This window comes from Papio anubis, chromosome 11 (assembly GCF_008728515.1).
Source record: "Papio anubis isolate 15944 chromosome 11, Panubis1.0, whole genome shotgun sequence".
Lineage (NCBI taxonomy): Eukaryota > Metazoa > Chordata > Mammalia > Primates > Cercopithecidae > Papio > Papio anubis.
The window spans coordinates 66,363,990-66,390,656 of NC_044986.1; the positions used below are offsets into that span (position 1 = coordinate 66,363,990).

Genomic DNA, 26,667 nt, shown 5'->3' on the forward strand with positions numbered 1-26,667 from the left:
GGGTCCCCCGCCTGGCACAGGGATGCTAGCAGTGGCAGGGCTCTGAGCTGCTGTCTACAAGCCTGACTGTAGAGCCTTAAGCAACCATCCGGCCTGACTCAGGAGTCAGGAGCCCAAGGTCCTGGATGTTCAGGCACCTGATTGAACAAGGCTGAAAAATCCCTCCAATTAACGGCTAAAAATACAGAGGGACACGTGACTCCAGTGCCACCCAAGCCTACAGGCCACATATCACATTACGCCTGGCCAAATCCTCGAGAGCCTCCGTGTGCCCGAGCACTCACCGGAGCCTGGCTACTCAGGAGGCCCACTGGCAGCTCCGAAGCACCAGGCCCACCTCTGTCACCCACCCCAGCCTGTGCCGGACCCCATTCCAGGAGAGCTGAGTCCACACTCTCAGAATAGCCATTCTCCTGGACCCCAACAGCGACCGCCCTCCCTGCCTTAGTTGTATCAGCTGTTCTTTGTTGAGCCCTCGCTAGGTTCCAGGCATTGTTGTGAGAATTCTATGCAAATTATCCCATGCATTCCCCACAAGAGCCACCTCATTATCCCCTGCTTTGCAAAGGCAGAAATCGAGAGGGGTGCAGGATCCCATCCAGGCCACTGCATGTTACTGCCTCCTTTTCAGGAGCAAGAGGTGGTTAAGCCAGAACTTTTTGTGCTACCCTGACCTGGTTTCCAAAGTAGAGAAAGAAGAGGAGGCACCTCTGAGCTGCCTGCTGCAGATTCTGCCTTCAGAATCAGGTTTTTGTATGCTCTCAGCCACTATGGGACATAAAAATGCTTGTCCATTTTCTATCAACAAGCCAGTATTGATTTTACAGACTCTGCAAGCCGCTTAAACATCGGGACTAAGAGTCATTGAAAAAGGAAGCTTTATATGAGATACGATGTGCTTGGCAGATGGTGCTGGAGGTCATTTCCAACATGCAGAAAGAGTAGACAGTGAGCCCTTTTTGCTGGGGGCTTACTTGGAAAGAATAGGAAGAGTCTGCTGTTCCAACTTTGGGTCCTGGCGCCACCCTGAATTCCCATGTGACTTTGATCAGGGAATTCAACTTCTTGGAGTCTCAGTTTTCACTTCTGGAACATAAGACTTCTGACGTTGTGAAGATTCTAGAATTTCACAGTCAGAAAGGACCTCAGGAGTTTTCTTGAGACTAAGCTTCCCCCATCTTGTGAATGTAGAAAACCCATGAAAAATATAAACACACAAAGTACAGGATTCCGAGGAGGTTCTGGGACCCAAGCAGCGGAACCAGATTTAATGTGGTTGAAAAGGAGGCTGCACTGGTCCCCTCTTAAGGCCTGAGGCTTAGTGAAGCCTTTCTCGGTTCAGAAGAAACACTGACACCTGAGACTTATCGACAACCAACATGCAGCTGGGTGGGGGACCTGCAGTCACGGCAGCCGCCAAAGTGATTTCAGCACCTGCCTCCTCTGCCATGGACACCCTGAGCCCTAAAGTGGCTTCTCAGAGGGTGTGGCAGGATAGGGCCCAGGCCCCAGAGTGACACTGCGAGATGCCATCCGCCCACAGGTTTTCCAGTCAAAAGATGGTGCAAGCAGGTCTTGCTGAAAGTTTACATTTCTCATTCCCAGGTTGTGCTCTCCTATTTATGACCACCACTTCCCTCTAGAGTTTGCAGCAAGCGTCATCAGCTGCCTTCCTCACATGGGGAAGCAGGAGTCCCGGTGTGTCACAGGGCCTTGCTGAGATCCTCTGAGAAAGGTGGGCCGGCCTGGAACTCTGGCCGCCTGCATCCCCCAGCCTCTACCCTGGAGCTCCCACACCTGCCAGGAGGTTCTGCTTCAGCCCATCTGCAGGGATGGGCCCCTCCTCACAAGAGCTAAGCCCAGATTGATCCCAGAGAGGTCATTTAGAAAATAACAAACCAAGGAGCCAGGGTTGGTTTAGATCTAAGATGACTTTGTGTTGCCCCAGCCCTGAGATCTGGGTCACGTGCACTAGGCCGTCTCCTCCTCCTGGGGGATCATGATGCTATCCCTACCTCCCTGGGCTCACAGTCCATCCTGGGGACAGGTATGGTGGGAAGGCTGGGCTCAGAACAGCCTCCCCACATAGCATAAAGCATTTCCACACAACTTCTAAACTCTTTCAATGAAACCAAAGATTGCAGGCTCAACTGCCCTCCGAGGCCAGGCAGATCACCTAAGTAACAGAAGCAGGCTGTGTGAGAGAAGGGCTAGGAGGGAGAGGACAAAAGCAGCCGGAGAACTCAGGCCCCACTTAACGGGCAGCCACTCCCTGGACGTAGGAATGTGGGCCCAGCACAGCCAGGGTTCCCAGTGTTTCATCAGAAGCCACCAATTCAAATTTTGTACGTAAAGTCTCTTGCTCCGTTGTTTAGTGAGCCAAACAAAATTCCATGGGCTTTTGACCTAAGGATCCCATTTGATCCTCTGGGTCAGACAGTCAAAGACAGCAAAAAGCTGAGACAGGAAACGGGGGCTATTGTTTCCATTCTACGGCTGAGAGGCTGGGGCTTAGGGAGACCTGTGCCTCGCCACACAGGGAGGGTGACACAGGCAGGCCCAGGCTGAAGATTCAAGCTATCTAGCCAGGCTGGGAGCAGGCCTTTGGTTGGGCCAGGGGCTGTCTCCCACCTGCTCCTCTGCCTCTGCCCCCACAGAATGTCTCTCCGCAGCCAGTCCTCTTTGGAAGCCCCACCTTCAGGGATCTAACATCTTGGCATTCTTCTCACTGCCACCAGCTGCTGCATGTCATCACCACTACCACAGCATCATCACCAACATGCCGCCCCCTCCTCCCCCCACCACCACTGCCTTCCCAGCAGAAATCACAGCAGGCCTTCACCGGGTGCATGGCCTGAGGGTGGGGGCTGGTCTGCAGCTCTGGGGGCCTTCCCTCTAACATTTGTTTCCATGAACCTCAGGGTGAACAGAGCCAAGCCAGCATCCAAGGTCCACCAGGGCCCCCAGGCCCCCCTGGACCAAGTGGACCTCTGGGGCACCCAGGACTGCCAGGACCCATGGGGCCACCCGTAAGTATTCCCTTCCTCTCTCCTTCAAGACTTGTCCCAAGAACTCTCTGGAAACCTCCAAACCTTGAATAGGCAGTGGGTCCCCTACAAAAAGCAGAAATGCCTTGGCAGGGCCATTGGATGTGGGTGAACCATGCAAGGGGCTATTCATCCCCAGCACACTCACCACCCGTTGCACTCTGGCTCTGAAACACAGCCTGGGCCATGTCCGCTGCCTTCCAGGGAGGAGACCGCCAACGACCTGCCCCGTTCCCAGCCCCAGCAGAGAGGAATTTGGAAAGAGAATTCCCAAGGGCACTTCTGATGGCTATGCCTGAGCCCCTTAGGAAAACCTGAGTCAGGGGCAGTGGGTTTTGAAGGAGGTAGTGAGGGGTCATCCGACTACCTGGCACCCCAATGAACAAGACTTCCAGGGGTGTGTGCAGGTTTCACACTGCTGGGCCACCTGCCAGCTGAGCTGAAGGCCCAGTCAGCCAAGAGCCCTGCGCCAAGCCTGAGGATGCATCAAGCCTGCAGGGCCTGCAGGGCCACTGCCTGGAGGACTCCAGAGAGGCCAACTGGCACCCCTTCAGGCTGGACCACATTCAAGTGACAGGTCAAGCCCAGTGGTCACCAAGTCACCCATGTTCAAGCCCTGGCTAAGACTCCACTCTTTCTCAGCCCAATTTATACAACAAAGCCCCAGGACAGAATAATTCAGTGGGTACCTGGACTTCAGAGAAAACGGGTCTTCCTCCCACCCATAAGACTAATGTTATTGGAGAGGCAGGTAAAGGGCAAAATGCTTTTTAAATAATGTTTTTCCCATGTGGTAGAAAAACCAAAACAAAACCTGTTTTTCCTTCTTATGACAAAAGCACCATAAATTCATTGTGAAAAGAATGGAACATAGACAAAGAAACATAATGTTTGTGCGCATCTCTGATAGTTTTGCTGGAATAGAGTCCCAGAGGTGGAATCCCAGAGGCCAGATGTCCCCAACAAATAGCACTCCGTGTGTACGGCCACATTCTAGATGGCCTGGTTGCATGTCTGGGCCCCTTGGCTGCCCAGCTTTCAATCTCGAAGCTTGTTATAGGGTCTCCCTGGGCTGGGCCATAGCTATGGCCGAACAGGGCACCCACCTTGGCTGGGAAGGCCAGCACAATGACCCCTGCAATGCTTGACCCCTACAATGAATTTTTAATTTTTCCACAATTTCTCCCCAGCACCCCACAGAGGGGGGATTAGTCTTATTTCCACCAGTTTTCAGATGGGAAAACCTGAAAGGAAGGGAAACTTAGGAAACGGAACCAAACTAAGGCAAGAAAACCAAAAAGCGCTCAGAATTCACTTTTTGCTGACCACTGCCCTTTCCACCCACCCCCCTGCTAACACTTTGGGCTCTCACTCACTGAACCCAAGCCAGGTGGCTTTCTTTGTTAGATTGTTTATAACAACAACAACAACCAAAAAAAGAAAACCAGAGAGCATGTTTCTTAAACCAATTGCAACAGACCAGACTCAGGCATCATGGCTTTCTCCAGCCCACGTTTGCTGTCCACACCTACACCCAAGGCTGCGGTGGAGCCAGCCTTCCCTGGCCTCTCCCTCGACTCACACCACCTCACTGTGGCCAGCTGCCATGCCCACAGCACCCTGGGCAGAAGGAGACAGAGGGCTCCTCCGCCGGCAGGCAGGACCAAGGGCAAAACCAAGGCTCTGCTGGGCAAGGCCAGCTTTCTAGGGAGGGGTTCCAATTAGGAGGTGGGTGAATGAGGATCTGGACCAAACCACACTGTCAATTTAGCATGATGCCGCTGACCTACTTTCCATGGGCGAGCACAGCAGAGTTGCCCACGGCGCCCACATGGCTGCAAAGAGGGACATAAGCCTGTTATCCCCACGTGCCCTCAGCAGGTTTCAGATCCCCTTCTGGGGTCCGCTATCGCTGTTGGCTAGCATGCCTATTCTCTTGCCATAGCTACTGGGGGCTACTCTGCCCCTAGGGTCCACTGTAAGTATGGCTAGCCCCAACCATTTACCAGTGGAAACCAGCTCTACTCACCTTTTGTTTTTTTTTTTTTTTTTGCTTTCACAGGGCTTACCTGGGCCTCCTGGACCAAAGGTGAGTGTCCTTCCGGGTGATGTGTTGAACAGGTGGGAGAATTCCCTGACTGAGGCAGGAGCAGAGAGGGATCTCAGCTGAGAGATGGATCAAGCTTGACCCACTTCCAAAACACCACCCTCCTCTTAGGAACTAATTTGATTTCAACAAGAATTTCACTTCTTGTGTGCCCAGGCCAATGAAGCAAGTGCTACGGGCCTGCATTGAAGGCACAGTCCACCATCTGAGGAGCATAGTGTCTAGCTGGAAACTAAGCTCATGCCCAGAACACCGTCACAATATCCAAATAGAATAATGTTTTATGAGGTGTCAGAATCGGAAGAGACCTCTAGGGTCATCCAGTCTCCAGAGAACCCTCACCCAGAAGCCCACAATGTCAAACAGGCTCTCCCTTTGAAGCTGGGGACCCTGGGGCTCTGGGGACAAGAAGATGCCAAGCACTGATTGTGCCCAACTATTTTATACATGCAGAAGCTGAGAGCCCTGGGGGAAAGTGGCTTGTCCATGTTCAGTGGAATCAGGTCTCCTGGGTCCCTACCCAAGTGACTCTTCCCACCATTCCTCAGCCTCTGCAAAGTGGAGCTGGTTCTCAAGAGTAGAACAATCTATGTTGGCCTCAGAGGAAGCTAAGAGCTGTTGCTCCTAGGAAACCTGGAGATGAATGTTGAAGGGGCAGTGGGGCTTGGAGTCATTGAGAGGAAGAGGGATGGTATTGCGTGGGGAACGGCACAAGTCAAAGTTTGGCAGTGGGAAAACCTCTTTAATAGCCTTCTCTTTATTTCCCCAGGGAGACCCAGGGATCCAGGGCTACCACGGCCGGAAGGTAAGATGGAGGAGAAGGATCCAAGTGGGGCAGGACTTTGGACAAAGCAGTGGCCTACTGGACCTCAAACCCAAGAGGGTCTCTCCCTTCCAACCTAGATGGCTGTGCCTGTACAGAGGCAGGCCAGGTTCTCACTGGCCCCCCGAGGGCCTGATAAGTGGGAGCCAGATTACTGGGATCCAGCTAGGCAGAGTTCTTTCTGTGCTGAGCAAGGATGTAGGACATGGAGGGGTCCAGCTCTCACGGGCCAGAGAGTCAGAAGCACTCCTGCACAAATAACCCCAGTGAAGGCAGACTTTATTAAGTGCTACTGTCACAAGGCATGGCGTAATTAAAGGAGATGGAGAGACAAATTTCAGATTGAGAGAAGTTTGGGAAATATTATGGGAGAAGACAGCCTGAGAACTCAACCTTGATGAATGGGTGGAGGTATCAGTTATCTATTGCTGTGTAACAAACCATTCCAAGTTTACTGACTCTCTGTCACAATTCTGTGGATTGACAGTCTGGGAATTCTGCTATTCTCACCTGGGCTCACTCATGCAGTCACACCAAATGACAGCTAGAAGGATGGGAGGGGACAAGATGGCCCCATTCACATGTCTGGTGGTCAATGCTGGCTGTGGGCTGGGGGCCCCTGTTCTCCACATGGCCTCTTATCCTCCAGGAAGCTAGACAGACTTCCTTACAGCACAGCAGATCCAGGGCAGCATTCAAAATGGGCAGGTCCCAGTGCATAAAGACTTGTCACATATCTGCTTGTATCACATTTTCTAATGTCTTATTGGTGTGGGAAGAGTCTTAGGCTCTACTTGTTCATTGGAGGAGTAGAAAGCATTTGTGGCCTTGTTTTTTTGTTTTTTGTTTTTTGTTTTTTGAGACAGAGTCCCACTCTGTCACCAGGTTGGAGTGCAGTGGCGCGATCTCAGCTCACTGCAAAACCCGCCTGCCAGGTTCAAGTGATTCTCCTGCCTCAGCCTCCTGAGTAGCTGGGACTACAGGTGCGTACCACCACGCCCAGTTAAATTTTGTATTTTTGGTAGAGACGGGGTTTCACCATGTTGGCCAGGATGGTCTCAATCTCTTGACCTCGTGATCTGCCCACCTCGGCCTCCCAAAATACTGGGATTACAGGCGTGAGCCACCACGCCCGGTTGTGGCCATTTTTAATCTACCACTGTGGGCCTTCAACCAGAAAATATGAATGGAAACAATATTTTAGATAGGTAAACAATTTGAGCAAAGACCCAGAAGCAGTCATTACCATAACTATAATAGCAATAATAATTTTATGGTAGTCACTACTTACTGAACACATACTATGGTCCAGGCACTGTCTTTCAACACAAACTGCATTATTTTTAGCCCTAAAAGCACTCTGTGAGGCTGGTATGACTATTCTCCTATTTTAAAAATGAGAAAACTGTGTGTCTTGGTCCATTTCATGTTGCTATAACAGAACACCACAGACTGGGTAATTTATAAAGACAAGAAACTTATTTCTTACCATTGTGGAGGCTGGGAAGCCCACGGTCAAGGAGCCCATATCTGGTGAGGACCTTCTTGTTGTGTCATCCCGTGGTGGACAGTGGAAGGGCAGGAGAGGGCGAGAGAACACGAGCAAGAGAAGGCTGGGCTTGCTTTTATAACAAGCCCACTCTCGCAATCACATACCCACTCCCACAATAACTAACCCACTTCCACGATAACTAACCCACTCCCACAATAACTAACCCATTTCCATGATAACCAACCCACTCCCACAATAACTAACCCACTCTCACAATAACTAAACCACTCCCATGATAACTAGCCCACTCCTGCAATGACAAACCCATTCCCACGATAACTAATCCACTCCCACAATAACCCACTCTTACAATAACTAATTCACTCCCACAATAACTAACCCGTGATAACTCCCACTCCCATGACAGCAACATTAATTTATTCACGAGGACAGAGCTGTCATAATCTAATCACCTCCTAAAGGTCCCACCTCTCAACACTGTTGCACTGGGGATTAAGTTTCCAACACAAGAGCTATAGGGGATACATTCAAACTACAGCACTGGAGATTGTCCAAAGTCTCCTGGCTCATAAGTGGCAGAGCAGGAGTTCAGTTCCAGGTCTGGGTCCTTCCCATGGTGCCACCTGCTGTAAAGAACACAACCCTGCCCTCCAGACCCTGGCTGGGAAGCTGCTAGAGCCTTCCAAGAGGAGAAAAGAGGCAGGAAGGAAAGGCAGCAGCAGGAGAGGGGCAGAAATGTTGGAAGGGGAAGAATCACTCCCTGCAAAGCACATTCCTCGCACGCTGCAGTCAGGAGGTTGCCATAACCACATGGCTTTATGGGTGCCTGGTGAATGAAATGGCAAGACCTGAGAGATCTTTAATTAGTTCTATATAAACTAAGACATTTGTATTGTATCAGGAAGTGGAAATCAGCCCCCGCAGTTGCCTCTATCCACTCACACAGACTCATAAAATTTACTGCCTCCTGGTGCAACGCGGGGTCGGTTTTTCATTAGCAGCCGGGCCAGCTCTTTCAAGCTGTGAAGGAGTTGCAGGGCAGCAGAGGGTCTCCAGGCATCACGGCGATGCCCTTGGCTGGCATTATACCATGACAGATGTCTGCATTCTGCTGCAAACTGCAAGACTGATTCATCCAGAGAGGGGCATGGGGTCTGCTGTCCTGAGTACGGAGAATCCTCTGCTTGGGGTTAGGGTGTCCTGATGCTAGAGGGCCTGTCCCGGGAGAGTGGCGATCCTAGACTCAGACTGTAGGAAGAAACACTTAACCTAGGCTACATTGAATTTGCAGAGAAGATCAGTGTAGCCCTGCTGATGGGGGAGCACTTCCTGTCCCCAGGACGCGGGAGATTTGCTCAGAGCCTCCCTGCTCTAGTGCGGAAGGAGGATCATACTTCTTTTGCATGACTAGAAGTAGAGCAAGTGCCAATGAATAAACTCTACGAGAAGAGCAATTCCAGCTCCAGAAGAGGGAGCTTCCTAATCACCAGATGCCTTGGGAAGGTGGGAGGGAGTTCTGGTCACCAGAGGTGTTCAATTAGAGGCTAGATAATGACTGGTCCAGGATGTGTTTAGAGAAGTCTCTATATCAGCTGGGAGACTGGATTAAAATCCCTGCCAGCTCAGGGAAGCCATAGCTTCATGGGGACAGAGGTGGCTTCATACCCTTAAGAGAGGAGCAGCTCTGAGCCTTGAGCCCTGACCTTGAGAGGAGGCTCTGTCTCCTTGAACCTTCGTCCACGCCTTTTCTCCGTCCACATCCAGGGCTTGTCAGAAGCATCCCCACTCCTAGGTCTCACGAGGCACTGAGGAGAAGACCCTTCCCCTTCGTGCTGGACTCTTGCCTCCCAGCCCTTCTTTCTCTGCCAAACCACCCTCTCTGCTCTTCTCCAGTGGCCTCTTCTCATGGAATCTGGAGGGGCTGTGAGGCCATCATGCCCCATCACCGCCTCTCTGGGTCACTAGAAGGTTCCCGTTGCCTCCACCGCTCCCAACCTATCACTGAGTCTTTTCAGTAGGTGCCACTGGAGCCACTAGCCTTGCAAAGCCAACAACCCATGGCTGGTCTGGGCACCCTTTCCTCTGTGCTGGCCTTTATCTGCTGGGACCCTTATCTTGCCACCAACTCTCCACTGCCTCCAAGTCCACCAAAGGCCAGAGGGCTGGCACTGGGAACTGTGACCAGCAGCAGACGGCCCGTCACCAAGGACTTGAGGTCATTCCTTGGGAGGCTACAAGTGCCTCTCCCATTGCCCCAGCCTCACCGGGATGACAAATGTCTTGACGCTAGTGATCACCATGGTCAGGCAGAAGTTTGTTCCCCTCTGAATCTTGTGATGAAGTGATTTTTCATCTTTGGGCAGTACAGCAATATTTCACATCTCTACTTTAGAAAGTTCATTTTTTCAAACTTATTCAGTTCTTACCATGGCTCAGTGGTTAGAGCTCATTATCCTGATTGTATAAATGAGAAAGGTTAATACTTGGCCCAAGGTTGCGCAGCTGGTAAACAGCCATGCTGGAATTAGAAACCAGGCCTCATCAGTCCAAGCCCTGTGGCCAGTCTGTCTTTGCACCCTGGTGCAGAAGTTGAATGTCTGCTCAGGGGACTCACCCCAGGCTAAGCTAACTGCACAGACCAACCCTCCCAACCTCCGCCTACTAATGGTTTCTCTGGGATGTGGAGGGCTGTTCCCCCACCTCCCTTCTTTTGCCCATCAGTCCTCTCTTTAATTCTTTCCTCCATGCTGTGCTCTCTGCTTGGAGTAAGGCCCAGAGAGGAGGCACTAACATGAAGGGTGGCTTGGTCTCAGGGACTGGGAAGATGAGTTTGGCCTCCCCCACCACCCTGGGGAGGAACAGTGCCAGCAGCTGGGGATGCCAAGCTGAGACAGGGGCCATGTGACTGCCTCTTGAGGTCAGGATGTGAGCAGGACCTGTGGGGTAGCTGATGGGCCCCAACGTGAGCTTCCTTGCTTCACCCCAGAGATCTGACCCACTTGGAGGGACGGACACCTTTCTGACACCATAGGCTCTCAGCCTATGAAGTTTGCTAATGTCCACCACCATCCCCAGCAGCTGGACTGGGCCTGGCATCCTCTGAAAGGCCAGCCAGACCCACAAGGTAGGCTTCTCCACCAGTTCCTTGAGATAAAAGCCCAGTGTGGTCAGTGGCCCCTGTGCTGCCCCCATGCCCCAGTTGGAGCCAGCCCTCCCGCCTAGAGACTGTGAGTATTGTTGTGCACCCATGTGGTATCTATTTGATCCAAATTTATGACACTGATCTACTTTAAATATGTTGCAAGATGCAAAGCGTGTTTAAAACATTACAACCTTGGCTCTCTGTCAAGAGGATTGACGAGTATTGTCAGATTGTATGTGGATCACAAAACCTGGTGAGAGCTTATCTCTAAGTACATCAGAGCTGGTCTGTTTGTCTCACTTTGGGGGCGCGTTTGATGTCTGTGGTGGTCTGGATGTTAAGCCTCAGGGTTTGCATGAAGGACCATGGCTGAAACACACATTCCCCTCTTTCAGGCTGTGGGTTTCAGACCAGAGGAGGAACATGAGGGCTTCAGGCTAGAGCTGCTTGCAACTGCAGCTACCCCTCCTGGAGGCCAGTGGGGCTCTCCAGAAACAGGGATGCCCTGGGGAGGAGATGGGATGGGCCCTATGATGAGATGGCTAGAGGGCTGGGGAAGGGCATGGGGACAGAACCCATGCACCCGGCCATCTCAGCCTTCATTCTGTGGCCGTGCTGGCCCTTCTCCTTGCCCCTTCTCAATCCTTCAGCCAAAGGGCATGAGGATTCTGATCTGCCAGCCAGAGCAAGGGCCCATGTGGTGGACACATTTCTGTAGAATGATAACTCGTGCAATTGTAACTACCTTACTGGCCTCTTCAACAAGCCAGGCTATGTACTAGGCACTTTGCATGCATGAACTTATTGAATCCTTGTAATGACCCTGTGAGGTAGGTTTCACTCAATTCCCAACTTATGGACCAGCATACTGAGGTTCACAGAGACCATTTTCCCCAAGGTCCACAGCGAGGAAATAGAGAAGCCAGGTCTGTGTGATCCCAAAGCCTTGCTCTGAATGACTTTACTATCTGCCTCTTAGCAGCCCTTAGGGACGCCATGGTGATTTCCAGTAGACCTTCCCCCAGACCCCTCCATAAATGGAAGGAAAGGATGTAGCAGCTGAGCTGTTTTCGTTCTTGTAAGAGAAGGCTGGATTCAGGTCTTTCTCTGAGCCTGCAGGCTCTCTGGGAGCAGTGTCTGCAGAGTCCGCAGCAGAGAACGGGGTGTACTTGGTGTGTTACTCTTGCCAAAGAATTAAGGAAGTGGAGTGCTTTGCCCATTGGCACTGACTTCACCCAAATGAGTCCCCCAGGGAGTTGGAATGGTTTCAGGACTCCAGTAAAGCCTGGAGGAGGCAGTTTGCCCCAACCTTCCACGACAGCTATTCCTGAAACCTTCCTGCACCCCTCCTGCTCTTGTAGGACCTGAGTAGCCCATGCTGTTCCCACTCCCACTGAGTGCTCCGTGCAGAGGGAAGCCATAGATGCAGGAGCCTGCTAGTGCGGGGACAGCATTTTCTTTGAAAGCTATGAAATCCTAGTGGGGACATCCAGACTATTCGCATAAAAGATAAGAAAACTAAGATCTGGGCCTCTGATCCGAGACCTTGTGGAGACTAAAGCGACCCCAGCCCCCACCCTGAGCACTCTGGGCTCTGTTTTTCATGCACTCCAAAGTCCAAGATTAATTAGAGCTGACTTTTCTTTTTGGAACTAGCTACAAAATCAACCGATCTCAAATTGAGATTACAAGCCAGCTGCCCTTCCAAAGCCCTGGCCTTCAATGGGGCACCCAACCCCGGTAATTCCCCGGATCACTTCCTGCCGGCCCTAATTACCAGAGGACCTGGAATTTCCGCAGTTCTGGTCCTCTCTGGTGTGGAAGCTGGCTGGAGCAGGGAAGCGGGAACTGAGCTGCCTTTTTCCCGGAAGGAAGACCTGGGAACTCTTTACAGGGAGAAAACCATTAGCCCTCCACACCTGGCTTTTCTGGCCTAGGGAAAAGACCCTGGTCCAGGCTTCAGGCTTGAGCCGTCCGCCGACCACCATCCCTCCACCCCCTCCCTGCAAACTCCCCACACTCTCAGGCAGGCCTTCCTCCTCCGTTACAGAGAACAAAGAGCCTGTGCCACCAGATGCATTTGCTCAGGGCCTTCCAACCCAGACCTGGCTGCAGCAGAACCCAGGCCTAATCTTAGAGAACTTCGTTTACTTCCCCGTGCTTCCCTGGCCTGACTTTGGCTGGGAGCTGACCTTAAAGCCCCCTTCCTTCCTCTAGACTGTGCTTTCTTGCCAAGTCGCTGCCCAGCTTGTTCAACAAACAGTAAATCGCCAATTAAGAGGCTACTCCCACAGGAGCAGAGCATGGCTGGTTTATGCTCCAAGGAGCTCCCTTCCGTTCCATCATCTCTGTAAAGGACGCATCCTCCCACCTGGAATCTGGGACCAGAACAGAGGACCTATCAATGCTGTGTGGTGTTCAGGGGCAGGGCCCAGCTGGGGAGTCTGAGTGGCAGCCTCAAAATCAGGGATGGGACAGGCCTTCAAGGCCATTCAAAGCAAATGCCTCTCTACCCACTTGTGCTCCCCTAGAGCCTTCTCAGGCACAGTGACTACAATCTACTCCTTCCTGCATTGGTTCTTGGCACTGAGGTTAAAAAGCCAGCCTTGCAGTGGGGTGGCTGGATGTTGGCCCGGGAGTCACAGCTTCTGCCATCACACCATGCACATGGCTGAGACCTTTTGTAAGGCTCAGAGCACCCACTTCTCCAGCCCAAGTAAGGCGACTGAGAGCCCCCAGAGGAACCTCTGAGTCCCTTCTGGGGAGACAAGAGGAGGCAGAGGTAAAGGAGGTGAATCGAGGCCTGTGGGCTTTACTGGACTAAGTGAGCCAGGCCCTCCAAAAACCAAGACAGTGATGAGTAAGTGGATGGAAACTGAGCACAGTTACTAAGACACTTTTTAAACAGGAAAACCTAGGAGGGGAATTAGAAAAGAAGGAGCCCCTAGACAGGCTTGCACAAAGACATGCCCCAAGGAACAGCCCTCTGAACAGAGGTGAGCCACCATCCTCCTCGGGCAATAACCACCCCCACTCCCTCCCCCTGCCTCCTGCACATGGGCCCCGGCCACAGCGATGCTGGAGTCCTTGATAATGACTCTCACCTCACCATCTTCCAGGAACCAATGTTTCTGGCTTTAGGAGAAGCCCCGTTCCCCAGTTCAGAGGTCAGGCAGGGGCAGATCCCTAGAGACAAGCCCTGGGGAGTGAGCCTAATGAGAGTGGAGTGAGCAGCAGAGCGAGGTCAGCTGGGGGAGGCCAGTGGGGGCGCCCCTGCTTCCTGCCAAGCAAGGGGGTGGGAGGGACGGAGGCCCTGCGATGGGGATCAAGGAAGCCTGGGTCATTTGCAGAATTAAGAGAATTGACCCAGAGAGGAGGGAAGGGGCGAAGGTCAGCCACCCTAACAAGGAGGGCTGCCTCCCGAGGAGGCTCCCGGGGCTCTGATTTCCCCGAGTGCCTGACTGTGTCTTTACACACTCACATCAACAGGGGCTGAGGACAACCCCAATTAGCCTGGAGACTCTCACACTCTGGGGTTTTGCTCTGCACAGTTTCTTCTGGGATTGGAGACAGAAGCCCAGAGACAAGCTTGAAGCAGACGCCACCTCCTCCCTGCAGGAGCACCCCTGTGGGTAGGAGGAGGGGAGAGCAGAGACCCACTGAGACCGCTCCTAGAGCTGCATTTTTAACCAAAGCTAAGAGTCCCTTCCCACTCCACAGGTCCTTTTTCTGGAGCTACCAACCAAGCCAAATGGCACCTCTCCAGCTTTGGCCTCTCTCCTTCCAAAGGGCGTGCAGGGGAGCAGAGACAGGGCTGGGGTGGGTGGGAAGAGACAGGAGTGCCAGTGGATAGGAGGTATCTGATCTAACCTCACTTTGCAACCAAGAACCCTGGACCAGTGGGAGAAAGTGGCTTATCCGTGGTCACTTGCACTCCCAGCCCAGCTCCCCGAATTGGACGTGGGAAGAAGAGGGCAGGGGCGTTGGGGGGAAAGCAAGAGAAAAGATAGAGAAAGTGGAAGAGAGGGATGACGGGGGCCTCGGAATAGTCAAGGACTCCCAAGCTGACCTCCCACCTGCACCCACACCAGAGGACTGTGGAGGCCTCTGTACTGAGTCAAACTGGTTTAGTCATTCAGAATGTTAGCAGGGGGCCCTCCAAAGGAAAGAATGACAGGAGCCCTCAGCTGGTACTACTGAGAGGGCTTGGAGACCGCTGTGGCCGGAGTAGCCAGACTTCAGATGAGGTACTGTCGTGCCCTCTGCCGGCCGCAGGGCAGCTGTGCACACAGGCAATGAGCTTTTCTGGGCATCCTGCGCTGAGCTGCCCCCACACACCGACCCCTGCACTCTGATGTGCCACAGACCTAAGGAACCCCCTTCCCCAAGCAAAGAGGGGCTCTGCTCTGCTTTAAGGCTGTTTGATGGAAGCAGACAGAACATCAGTCCATCTGATGTTTGGGTTGGCCAAGAGAAGTGAGCACCTTGGCATACGGACAACAAACTATCCAAAGCCCTAGGCTGCACGACCTTGGCAATCTTACCTGGCCTCTGTGAGCCGCGGTTAGCTTACCTGTGAAATGAGAATAACATCCATTCCCACATTGGAAGGGATTGTTGGAGGTGGAATAGAGGAAGGTTGTAAAGCTTTTCAGTCCAGGGCAGACACATGGCAGCTGCAGTAAGTGGCTGTGCCCTTCTCTCTCAGTCCCACAAGAAGGAAGTTAATGTCTAGGGCAGGCCTTGGGCTCTGGATTTTCAGCTGTGGTAACTTCCTGAGTTTAGCTCTGCCATCCCACCTGTGGTTCAGGGGTCACTGGTGGAGTCATTCTGAGAGAGGGCTCTGGCATTGGGAACTAAAGATTCTAGGCCTTTTGTAGAATTTAGAGACTTGGCCCAAAGAGGATAAAAGCGAAGCCATCTCAGGCAGACGTAAATTTGTGTGTGCAGATTACAAACGCTAAGTGGTCCCTGCCGCATTGAGGATGCAGCACTGGGTAATAGGGGATAGCGAAAAGTTTCATAGAAGAGATAAAAGGGCCCCACTCCCATCAAACAGCCTCTTCAGGCTGAAAACAGGGCAGAGCCTCTCTCTACTCAGAGGCCCTCGGATCTGTGGCCCCTAGGGGTGCAGGAGTCAGTGTGCGAGGGCAGCGCAGCCCAGGGTTCTCAAGCACTGGCTGCTCTGTCAACCAAGAATCCAAACGATGCAGGGGTTTTCAGTTGAAGAAATGGCAGAAAGACACAACTGTGGAAACGGGTGGTGTTTTCAGGGACACAGAAACTAGTTGATGCACCCCATGATATCAGGTGATGAGGCTAGGAAGGAAGCGGGGATCAAAACGTCATGCTCAGGAACCTGGTCCTTTTCCTACTGTCAACAGCAGGCCAGGGATGTTTTAAGGCAGGGGTCTCGCTATCCAGCCTGTGTGTTAGGGAGGTTAACTGGACACTTGCATGGAAGACCCATCACCGAGGAAGAGGGTGGAAGTAGTCTAGCCTTGGTAAGGAGAAGGAGGGACCAGGACCTCCTGTAAGATGGCAGGAAAGGGAGAGTGTGGACAGCTGAGAAGGAAGCCAGGGAACACCAGATCCCCTCTGCCTTTAAGCCTATGGGAACTGCAGCCTGGCCTGGCAGCCACAGCAGTCACACCCAATGGGGCAGCTGGACAGGGAGCAGGATTGTCACACTCTGTGTTGCCCGTCCACAGTGCTGGCCTTCAGATGGAGGAAGTGGCAGCAGGCTGGCCGCAGTCACCTGTTGCTGGACACCATCCCGGGCCCCAGCTGGGGCTTCGTGCTCAGGCACTACATAGGATTCAACTCCTGGAACCAGGCACCGCCCTCCCCCCATCCCCTGATGTAGCCAATGATAGTCCTGACTTACCTGCTCTTGGCCTCCCATTTGTCCCTGGCTGTCATCTCCAACTCCACCTCCTTGTGGTGTGTCGTTCATCCTGATCTCACCCTACTCTCACAGATTTGGCATTTTCCTGGGGAAGTAAAGATGTTGAACATAAAGGTAGGATAGTGCCAAGATGGTAGAGCAGCCCTATGCTCTCCCAGAGAAGCAATAATGGACAGGTGACCCTACCTGTGCCTCCAGACGGGTAGGGTCAGAAATGGGTGTGGATAAATGGGCAGGGACACATGCCTTTGGGAAGAGTTAGACCCAGAGGACTTGGAAGGGAAAGGAACCCCAGATGAAAAGAGAAGAGAGCTCCTGTCTGGCTCAGCCAGAAGGTACCATCCTAGCAAAGCTGCTGGAGTGAAAACAAGGCAAGAAGTCCCAGGCAGGGACCAGAGGGAAGGTGTGCAATAGGTAAGCGGCCAATGGGTGGCTCCTGCCCCTGGTCCTGTCCCACAGCCCAAGTTCCAGGTACAGCTCAACCACGGAGTGGTAGGTAGATCTTGGGCCAGTCGCTTCCCTTGCTGAACTTGCATTCCACTAAGTGAGCCTCTCTCTCTGGGGGCCTTTCCTGCTCTATGACCTGTAACTTGGGCCCTCCTGCAAGTTCACATAGCTGAGGGCAGGGGCCCACACAGCTGCCATCAGCAGGGTCCTCAGAGCTCAACATGAGCGGGACAGCCATCCCAGCCTCCAGACGAGCCATTCTCACCAATGTCTTTGCAGGCTGACAGGCCCCGAGTCTGGTCCTCTCCTCATGCTTTCTCATTTCTTCCTCCAGGGAGAACGGGGCATGCCAGGGATGCCCGGCAAGCATGGAGCCAAGGTACCTCCCCCTTCCCCGCATCCCAAGCAGCCCCAAGGCCCCTCCCCCAGCGCCCATCCCTCTCTCCCCAGCTCCAGGGACACTCTGGAGTCCCAGTTCTTTGGGCCTCCTTCCGCCTGCCCTGGCTCTCCCAGCTGCAGCACTGTGGTCTCTCATCAGTGCGCCCTGATGTGGGCGGCCTCCTCCTGGGTATCTCTGGGTCATAAAAAGCCATGTCAGGTACCCCTAGCTCCACTGCAGTCCTAAGACCCAAGTGGAGAGTAGGGACCCCTAAAAATCACCTCCACTTGAGATTTGCTAAGGGGCACTTTGGGCATCATATATCTCTCAAAGTAGGTGGCCTTGGGCTGATACGAAAACAGGGTTCACTCCAGCCACTCCCCAGTCTGTGAGGGCAGAGATGCGCAGAGCTGACTGTGAGGGTCATGTCAATCAGACAGTGGGGACGACTGTCCTGGGGAAATCAGCCCCTTTACTTTGTCATCTACTCTGCCCCCCTCTCCCGTGGCTTTCCATCCTCCTGCCCTCTCCCCTCCCATCTCCTCCTCCTTTCATAGTCCAATGAAGCTCCCCCTTCCACCCCAGGGACCCCCTCCCAGCCCCATCTAGTGCCCCACAGTCCCCACTGTGCCTCCTAGGAGAGGCCAGGTGGTTGGGAAGCCCAGGGAGCCCTGCAGACTAAGCTGCACAAAGCCCCTTCCTCAGGGTCCATTCTCATGGCATCAGCTCAGCACCCCCACCTCCCAGGCAGGGTTGGTGGTTGCGGGGTTGGGAGGAGTGAGCCGTCCTCCTTCCCATCGCACCATGGGGAGGCTGTCCACTGCACCGCCCCCCCACCCTCCGCCGCTGCCCTCTCACTGAAGAATGTCTTCAGACCTTTTTTTGTCTCTCTTTGCCAGGGCACTCCTGGAATTGCCGTGGCTGGGATGAAGGTCAGTGGACTTTTGCAACCAACACATCAGGGACAGGGTGGGAGAGATGTGAGCAGGCAGAGCTGGGTATCTTAGGCTCAGTGGGGTGGCTGGCAGACCAACGAGGGGGCATACGGGATTTGGAAACATTTTTCTCAAAGTAACATTTGTGCCAGGTGCATAACCTTGAGCCAGATGTGTAACTAAGCCTTGCAAGTAAATAGCGAAGGTTTCCTGCCTCAACTCACTAGCCTGCCAAGGCACCAAGGCAGCAGGAAGGCAGCCCAGATCTTTCCTTTATGCTCTGTAATTCAGTAGCTATATGCTTCCAAAGCTTCAGAGAGAGCAGGAGTTCATCTCCAGAACCCCCACCCTAACTGCCCATTTGGTTGGCAGGCAGATGCTAGGATAGCCTGGAAAAACAAGTGCTCAAATTCAATCTTCACAGCAGGTGCACTTCCAGGGGGCACCATGTCCAAACCAAATGCCCATTCCTTCCTCTCCTTCCTCCTGGGCTGTCTCACTTATGCTCCCACCTGCCACGCCCCTCACCTGGGGAAGAATAGAACTTTCTAAGGGTCAGTAGCCTGATAGGCCTCCTTTGGCCTGGGACCTGATGCCTGAACAGAGAAGAGCCGGGGCTGGCCAGATGTTTCACTAATCCCACCCCGACTGCCCCCCACCCCACCTCCACCAACAGGTGCCTTGCTCGTTTGTTTCTGCTTTTTCTATGTCTCACATTTGTTTCTCTTTTTCCACACAGGGCGAGCCAGGGATCCCAGGAACCAAGGTACTGATACAGAGAGAATGTTCTGGGCTGCACAGAGCATTGGTCATGGGCAGAGGTGGGAGGGGCTGCTGCTGTTTTGCTCTTGGTCCCCCTGAGGCTGGCCTGGGGCTGGGGACCTGGCTGAGCAGAGAAGGGCCCACTGGTCAGGAGCACACTGCAAATGCCTCCCCCTCCCTGGGTCCTGGCCTAGCGGCAGCAGGCAATCACTATTGTCCCCTGCACCTACAGGGTTCTTCCCTCTTGTATGACAATAAGAGATGTGACAAGAAAAAAAGTTGAGAAATACTAGGTTAGAAATATTACACAGGTTTCTTTGCTGCAGACCTTCTCAGAACCTTTAATTTGCTAAATGTGCATTGAGGAGCTCTCAAAAGGAAATATCTTATGTGGCATTTTCAAAATTTTTTTGACCAGAACACCCTTTTTTAAAGAGGAAGAGCTTAAGGGACAAGTATTCTGGAAATGCTGGTCAATGATCACTGCCCATCCTACCCCTCACTCCCTGCCCCATCTTCTTATCAGTGACTTTCTCTTCTTACCCCAAAGGGAGATCCAGGAGCAGAAGGGAAGCCGGGGCCCCCAGGTTTGCTGGGAAAGAGGGGGCAGAGGGTAGGATATCGTGTATTTGAGTGTGTGCCCCCTCGTCCTGGCCTCACCAGTCCCCTACTCCCTGGCCTTCCTCCGTGGCTGGTGTGTCGCCTGCAGCGTGCTGTTGGTGCATGTGTCCCAAGATGAGGGGAGTGGCAGGATGGCCTGGCCAAGCTTCAGAAACGACCTCAAGAGCACACCCACTCTCCTGGGCAGCCTTGATTACCCAGCAGAAAGCCCAGCAGAAGGAGGAACCTGCCTCCCTCCACCTCTGCTCCCCGAGGATCTCCATAGGTCAGGACCCACATCCTTTCCTTTTCCACCTGGCCTGCTTCTGAAGGATGCCCAGACTAAGCACATCTGCAGGAGCAGCCCAGGCAAGACAGGGCAGCGGGGACTCCCTCCCACTGCCAGGGCCTCTGCCTGGCCCTCCACAACCCCTCTTGGCCAGCCTCAGGCCACTTTACCATTCAGCTGCTACCCCGGGGCAGGTGCCAAGGAGAAGACACCCAAAGACTTGGTGTGGTACCTTTTGTGGCTCCAGCTGGAATGAATGTTCATTGAGACATCTGACCACATTATAAGCCCAGAGCCCTCAGCTCACATTATTACACATGAGAACTGCCTCTCCCCAGGGCCATGGGTAGCAAAGCTTCTTGTGCTGACCTGATACCCCAGCCCTGCTGGTGGGGTGCTCTTGGAAGCTCACCTGATATTGGACACTGCTATGCACTGAATATGTCCCTCCCAGACTCATATGTTGAAGCCCTCACCTCCAGTGTGGCTGTATTTTGATAGGGCCTTGGCCTTGGGGAGGTCAGTAAGGTTAAATAAGACCATAAGGTTGAGGCCCTAATCCAATAGGATTGGTGACCCTAGAAGAAAGGGAAGAGAGAGAGAGAGAGCTTTGAGAGACCTTTCTCCCTCTCTGCCTTGTGAGAACACGGCAAGAAGGCCATCATCTTCAAGGCAGGAAGAGGGCTCTCACCAGAACCTGGCCATACTGGCACCCTGATCTCAGACTTCCAGCTTCCAGAACTGTAAGAAAATACATTTCTGCTGTCAAAGCCACTCAGACTTTGTTATAGCCACCTGAGCTGACCAAGACAGCTGCTCTGTGAAGCCTTTGTGTCCCAAAAGGCAGAGCAACTGGGAGACAGGGGCTCAAGCCGCCTCTGCCACTGACTTAGTAAGGGGTTGGCCACCAGTCACGTAACCTCCTGGGGCTTCCCCCGCCAAATCTGTGAAATGACAATGGGGTTCAGTATCTCTAAGGGGCTCTATGATTCATGTCATGGGGGAAAAAGGAGTTCTTCTGGAAGAAGCTGAGTAGGTAAGTGTATTATTTTGCTAGGGCTGTGGTAACAAAGTACTACAGGCTGGGTGGCTTGAGCAGAAGAAATTCATTGTCCCACAGTTCTGGAAGTTGGAAGTCCAAAAGCAAGGTGTTAGCAGGGCGGGTTCCATCTGAGGGCCAAGGGGGTGAATCTGCTCCAGGCCTCTCTCCCGGCTTCTGGTGCTTGCTGGCAATCTTTGGCATTCCTTGGCTTATAGACGCATCACCCCAATCTCTGCCTCCATCTCCACATGGCATTTCCCTATGTGCATGTCTGTGCCCAAATTTCTCCCTTTTATAAGGACATCAGCACATTGGATAGGGGCTCACCCTACTCCAGTGGGACCTCATCCTAACTCATTACATTTGCGATGACCCTATGTCCAAATAAGATGAGCTGGTTATAGCTAGAGGCAGAGAGGGGGGTGTAAGAAAAGACGGAGGGCCCTTAGTTGCTAAGCATTAAGAATCTGAAGAAGAGCAGAGTGGTGAAAAGGAATTGCTTGCCCAACCACTGGCGTTCTGAACTGCTCACCTCTCCCAGGAGACCCCCAGGATAGACTAGATGCTTCTGGCCTTTGTTATGATCTGTGGCCCGTGTGACTTCTCCCCAGCATGAATGACAAGGGCCCGGGTCACATGGGAATAAGGAAAGCAGTCATGCAGATGTCACCAATGCGAAGTGGCCCATGGAAGTAGCCAGCCGGGATGGGGGCCAGGAGGAAGTGGAGCCCTTCGGAAAGCCAGCCAGGGGCAGAAGCAGGGAGGCAGGAGCAAGGGAAGGCAAGGCCCTAAGCTGTGGGGCTGGTGGCTTCCCAAACCTGCTGCAGAGACAGTTCCTAACCCCCACACTGTCTGCATCTCCCTGCAGGGTGAGAAGGGGGCTGAAGGCTCCCCTGGGCTTCCTGGCCTCCTGGGGCAGAAGGTAGGTGTTACTCTGAATGAGAGTTCAGGTCCTTCGTCACCCACATCCCATACACGGCCCTGCACATCCACGTGGGCCCCAGCATTGGATGTGTCTGTCTCCCAGACTGCAGGAAAGGCAGCTGGAATGCAGACAGATTCTGTTTGTTAGGGGAGAGGGGCCATAGGCAGGCCCTGATTGGCCAAAATAAAATGTCTAAATGTAAAGAATTCGGTAGCGATGACCTGGTCAGATTTCTTTGTACCAGCTCTGCAAATGCATCCCACAGTTCATGAGCTCTGTAAGATATTTAATTTAAAAATGAAAAAAAAAAAAAAAAAAGATGAGGCCAAAATAAGTTAGGGGAGGTGTGCATAATCAGATGGGCTCCTGGAGAGTCGCAGTGCTCCTCAGCCTGTTAGAGGCTAGAGCACCCTGCAGTGATAGGGTCTGCAAAGCCTTATTTAATGCTGCATTGCTTAACATAGTTTGGCCACCAATAACAATGTTATTCCCCATTTTGAATATTCTCAACCCACTGAGCAGTGTTCCATGGAATACGCTTTGAGAAACACTGCTCCAGACCCAGTTTTGAAGGGTCCCTTGTATCAGCTCTAAACCTGTTGCCCTTCAGTACACACTTCCAATCTCTCTTCAAATCCCACAGCTGGATCAGACCAGTCTGGGGTTCTGAAGGCCCCTGGTCGGTCCCCAGACATCCTGGGGCCCACACTCCATAGTGTCCCTCCAGTGCTCAGCCTAGACCTTCCTCCACACCAGGGACGCTAACTCCACCTTCCACCCTCAGGGAGAGAAAGGCGATGCTGGCAACTCCATTGGAGGAGGCAGAGGGGAACCTGGCCCTCCAGGGCTCCCTGGACCCCCAGGGCCAAAGGTGAGTGTTCCCTGGAATCAGTGTCGGGGAGGCGTTTACCTGGGGACTTTGTCTTCAGCCTGTTCTCGGGGACTTTACATCCCGGACATCCCAACTTCTCTAGCCTTCCCCTGCTCCAGATGTGCGGTTTTCCCCATGGATTCCAAAAAGGTCATTTGGACCCAGCTCCTGCTTCCAAGCAGATAACAGTTGGACCTTTCAGAGGAGATGTCTTCCCTGGGGCAGATGGATAGTCCCAGTGACTCAGATGACTCTGATGTAACTGAGTCAGGGCGCAATGGCTGCAGGACCTCAATGGCTATGCTGTAACTGAGCGAGGGACCGATGGCTTCAGGGCCTCAGGACAGCCAAGAGGCCCCCCACCTTGGCTCTGAGTAGGTTGCAGGTCAACTATCAGCTGGGCCCCACCTGGTACCAGCACATCTGGTAGGTGGCAGCAGTGGAGGCAGCTGCAAATGGAAACTGCCCTCACTTTCCTTTTGCTGCTTGAAAAGTGCAATGGTAAGATTTGGGTTTCCCAAAACAGATGCCTCCTGTGTTGCTTGGTTTACTTTAGCAGCCCTGAGAAATGAAGGGGGTCTCTTTCTTAGCTCAGAAGGAAAGCGTGAATTACTCTACATGACCTGGGGCAATACACTCATTCATTCCGCCCGCATCCACCTGCCACGGGCTGGGCTCTGCGTGGGCCTAGGAGGGCCTGGCAGGGCAGAGTGGACACCAGCAAAGGGTACAGAATGCAGGGGAGGAAAGCAGGGGTGGGCTTCCAGAGGAAGCAAGACCTGGGCTGGGCCCAAGGGTGGGTAGGAGTCAGGGAGGTGGAACAGTGGGAGGTGCTGAAGCCATCGGGGAAAAGAGGCCCAAAGGCAACACCCAGGGCATGAGCGGCAAGACTATCTTTTCCCCCAGAAGCAGCTGTCCAGGTGCCCAGCATGCCCTCATCCCAACTCTCTCCTCTTCCCCAGGGAGAAGCGGGTGTCGATGGCCAGGTCGGCCCCCCAGGGCGGCAAGGAGACAAGGTACAGAGACCCTCACATCCCAGAGCTGCAAGATGAGGGTCAGCTTGGGAGGTCAAGAATCGTCCCAGCCGGCCCTCAGGGTATCCCTCAGGACCCAAGGCTGACTGGCCATGACCCCTGGCTTCCCTATTTCCTGGTTGGCTTGGGCTTTAGAGAGCCATCCACTGAGACAGCAGTCATGCAAAAGCCAGTCTAGGATGGGACGCTTGACCGGGGAGTGACACAAAGCTTCCCAAGCCACTGGTAAATGAGGGGCTCTTGCTTCTCTCCAGCTACTCCCTATGAAAGGCTGCTGCGTCCCTCATGAGTTCACAGTGGCTAAAGTGCTGTGGCAGTGGAGGAGAAAGACAGAGGGTTACCCAGAGGCAGCAGTGGCTCCACATCCCATGAGCAGGGTCATCAGGAGTCACACCAAAGGGTTCTTGTTTCCTTTATTTTTACTTTCTATCTTGGTTTTTTCAATTGTCTTTCATTATCCCAGAAAAATTGAAACTGCGCTTGGTTTTTCACAAGTTACACCGCTTTTTCATCTATTCCCCATGGCTCTGTCCTGTTTGCAACAGGAACAAATCCTTCTACCTGCCCACTCTGGGAGGTGGGTGCTCATACACCCATGTCCTCCTGAGACCCTCCTGGCACTCCACGTTTCACTCGGCATTCCGGGTCTTTCACGAGCAGAGTGGGCAGCAAAAGAACCGTTTGGGCTCTCGATGGCAACTGACACCCAGATAATTGGCAAAAAGTTGCTGAGCCCTGGATACCTGAGCAGAATAGAATTAAAGAGAAGCAAATGTCCCTGTTCCCACGGAGGCAACTGACTCAGGGGACTGGGGAAAAGGTGCGAGAGAGACAAAGGGGAGTCACTAACAATGAACACAGAACAGAGAGAATGCCACTGAGTCTGAAGTGGGAGGAACTCAGACCCAGAACTCAGAACCGAGTCCCAGAGGGACTCAGAGGGGCAGAGGAGTGTGGGTGGGTGCTCCCTGGATGTTTCCTGAAAGGGCGGAACCTGCACTTCTATGAACTAAGAACTAAGAGGAGCCTCCTGGCCCTTATTACATGGCCCATCTAGGGACATCAGGCTCTCTGTACCAACTTCATCCCCACTTCGCTCCAATTTTGTCATACAACAGGGGGAGCCTGGAGCAGCTGGAGAACAGGGACCAGCTGGCCCCAAGGTACGTGCCTCTCTCGCCTGGAGTCACAGTGTGAAGCAGCTGGTAAATCAAAAAGCATCTGAGACAGATCTCAATTAATATTTAGAAGTTTATTTTGCCAAGGTTAAGGGCACATGCCCAAGAGACATGTCTGTGCCTTTTGCCAAAGATGATTTTGAGGGCTTCGATATTTAAAGGGGAAAAGCAGGCTGGAGGGGAAAGAGGAAGGGTATGGTAATTCGCACATTGCAAGGAAAAAGGAGCAAGTAGCAGAATAGTTGATTATGTATTAGTCTCACGCTCAGTAAATCGGCACTTTACGTAAGCTAAGGTGAATGTGGAGCAGCTACCTGTGGGGATATTGAACCTTTTATCTGTAGCTCTCTGCTTCGGAACAAAAGGAAAGGCAGCTTCTTGCATGACTCAGCTTTCAGCTTAACTTTTTTTTTCTTTTGGCCGAGTGAACTGGGGTCCCAAGTTTTTATCTTCCTTTCACAGGCTTGACCTTGGGGTCTTGACAGGGAAGGAGGGGAAGAGCATTCTGGCCCTCAAGTGGGAGGTCTAACTGGCAGGACAGGTGGACCCAACCTTCCCAGTTCGGCCTAGCCCAGACTTCTCACATGGAGTCCTCCATTTGTTCTGCAGTCCCCGAGCATCCTCTGAGAGTGTTCGGAATCCCCAGGGCCCCGCTGGCTGTTCTGGGTCCATGTGTGTGCAGCCAGGTGCAGCCAGTGTGGGCGGATAGAGAGCAGGCCACAGTCGCTCTCCAGGCCCTCCTCGTCCAGGCCCTCCTGGTCCAGGCCCTGGGTTGAGATCTCATTTGCCTTCTAGGGCTCCAAGGGAGAACCAGGGAAAGGAGAGATGGTGGATTACAATGGAAACATCAATGAGGCTCTCCAGGTGAGCAGGGTCCAGCCCAGAGGCCAGGATCCTCATGGACCTCAGGGCTCTGCACCATGCCCTGATCGGGGGCCCTTTCACACAGCTGAGTAGGGGCCCTGCCCTCAGGCCCTCAGGCAGCACTTCCAGGAGAGCTGCTTCCTCACTTTCTCTCCTTCGACCTCCCGCTGTGTAGCTTCCTGGCAAATGGCCCCATTACTGGCATCCAGGTGGCCGGGTTGTCTGTCTGGGCCCAGCTGGCCAGTTATCCTGCCTCTGGGCCCCTGAGTGCCACAGTGGAATTATCCTGGCACCCCACAAGGTATGGCCCATCCAGGGTACTGGGGCCCCATTTCTTTAACGTATGCATAACCCCCTTTCACACAGCAGAAAATCTTCCTGGAACGCATCTCCCTTCATGTCAGTTTAATCCTGTTTCCAGTTCATGAGCTCCCGCTCCCCACCCTTTAAAGCAGGGTTTCTCGGCCTTGGCATTGTTGACATTTGGGGCTGGAGAATCTTTGTGGTGGGAGGAAAGGCGGTCCTGTGTGTTGTAGGATGTGCAGCAGCATCCCCAGTCTCTACCTGCTAGATGCCAGTAGCACCCCAGCCTCAGCTGTGATAACCAAACTATGTCTCCAGACATGACCAATTATCCCTTGGGGGAAGAAATTGCCCCTGCTCAAGAACCACTTCTTCAAAGGAGTCTGTGTCCATGTGTGACTCCATTTACAAGGTGTAAAATCCTCTTTTAAAGCCAAAAGTCATCTCTCTGATCTGTTTTTTGAGTGGTTCCATATTTTGCTATCCTGTGCCTATTTA

General features: G+C 53.0%; 1 protein-coding gene across 15 annotated transcripts in view; it reads left to right on the forward strand.

Annotated features, from left to right (window-relative positions):
- COL13A1 (collagen type XIII alpha 1 chain) overlaps positions 1–26,667 on the forward strand; it is a 158,038-nt gene that overhangs the window by 98,297 nt on the left and 33,074 nt on the right. For all 15 annotated transcript variants that reach the window (XM_021943394.2, XM_021943401.2, XM_009214774.2 and 12 more), the window contains 11 exons: positions 2,922–3,029; positions 5,110–5,136; positions 5,924–5,959; positions 17,322–17,366; positions 18,266–18,298; positions 19,041–19,067; positions 21,863–21,916; positions 22,704–22,790; positions 23,753–23,806; positions 24,943–24,987; positions 25,798–25,866. In XM_021943394.2, the coding sequence (XP_021799086.2) occupies positions 2,922–3,029; positions 5,110–5,136; positions 5,924–5,959; positions 17,322–17,366; positions 18,266–18,298; positions 19,041–19,067; positions 21,863–21,916; positions 22,704–22,790; positions 23,753–23,806; positions 24,943–24,987; positions 25,798–25,866 (585 nt within the window). The remainder of the gene's footprint in view (positions 1–2,921; positions 3,030–5,109; positions 5,137–5,923; positions 5,960–17,321; positions 17,367–18,265; positions 18,299–19,040; positions 19,068–21,862; positions 21,917–22,703; positions 22,791–23,752; positions 23,807–24,942; positions 24,988–25,797; positions 25,867–26,667) is intronic.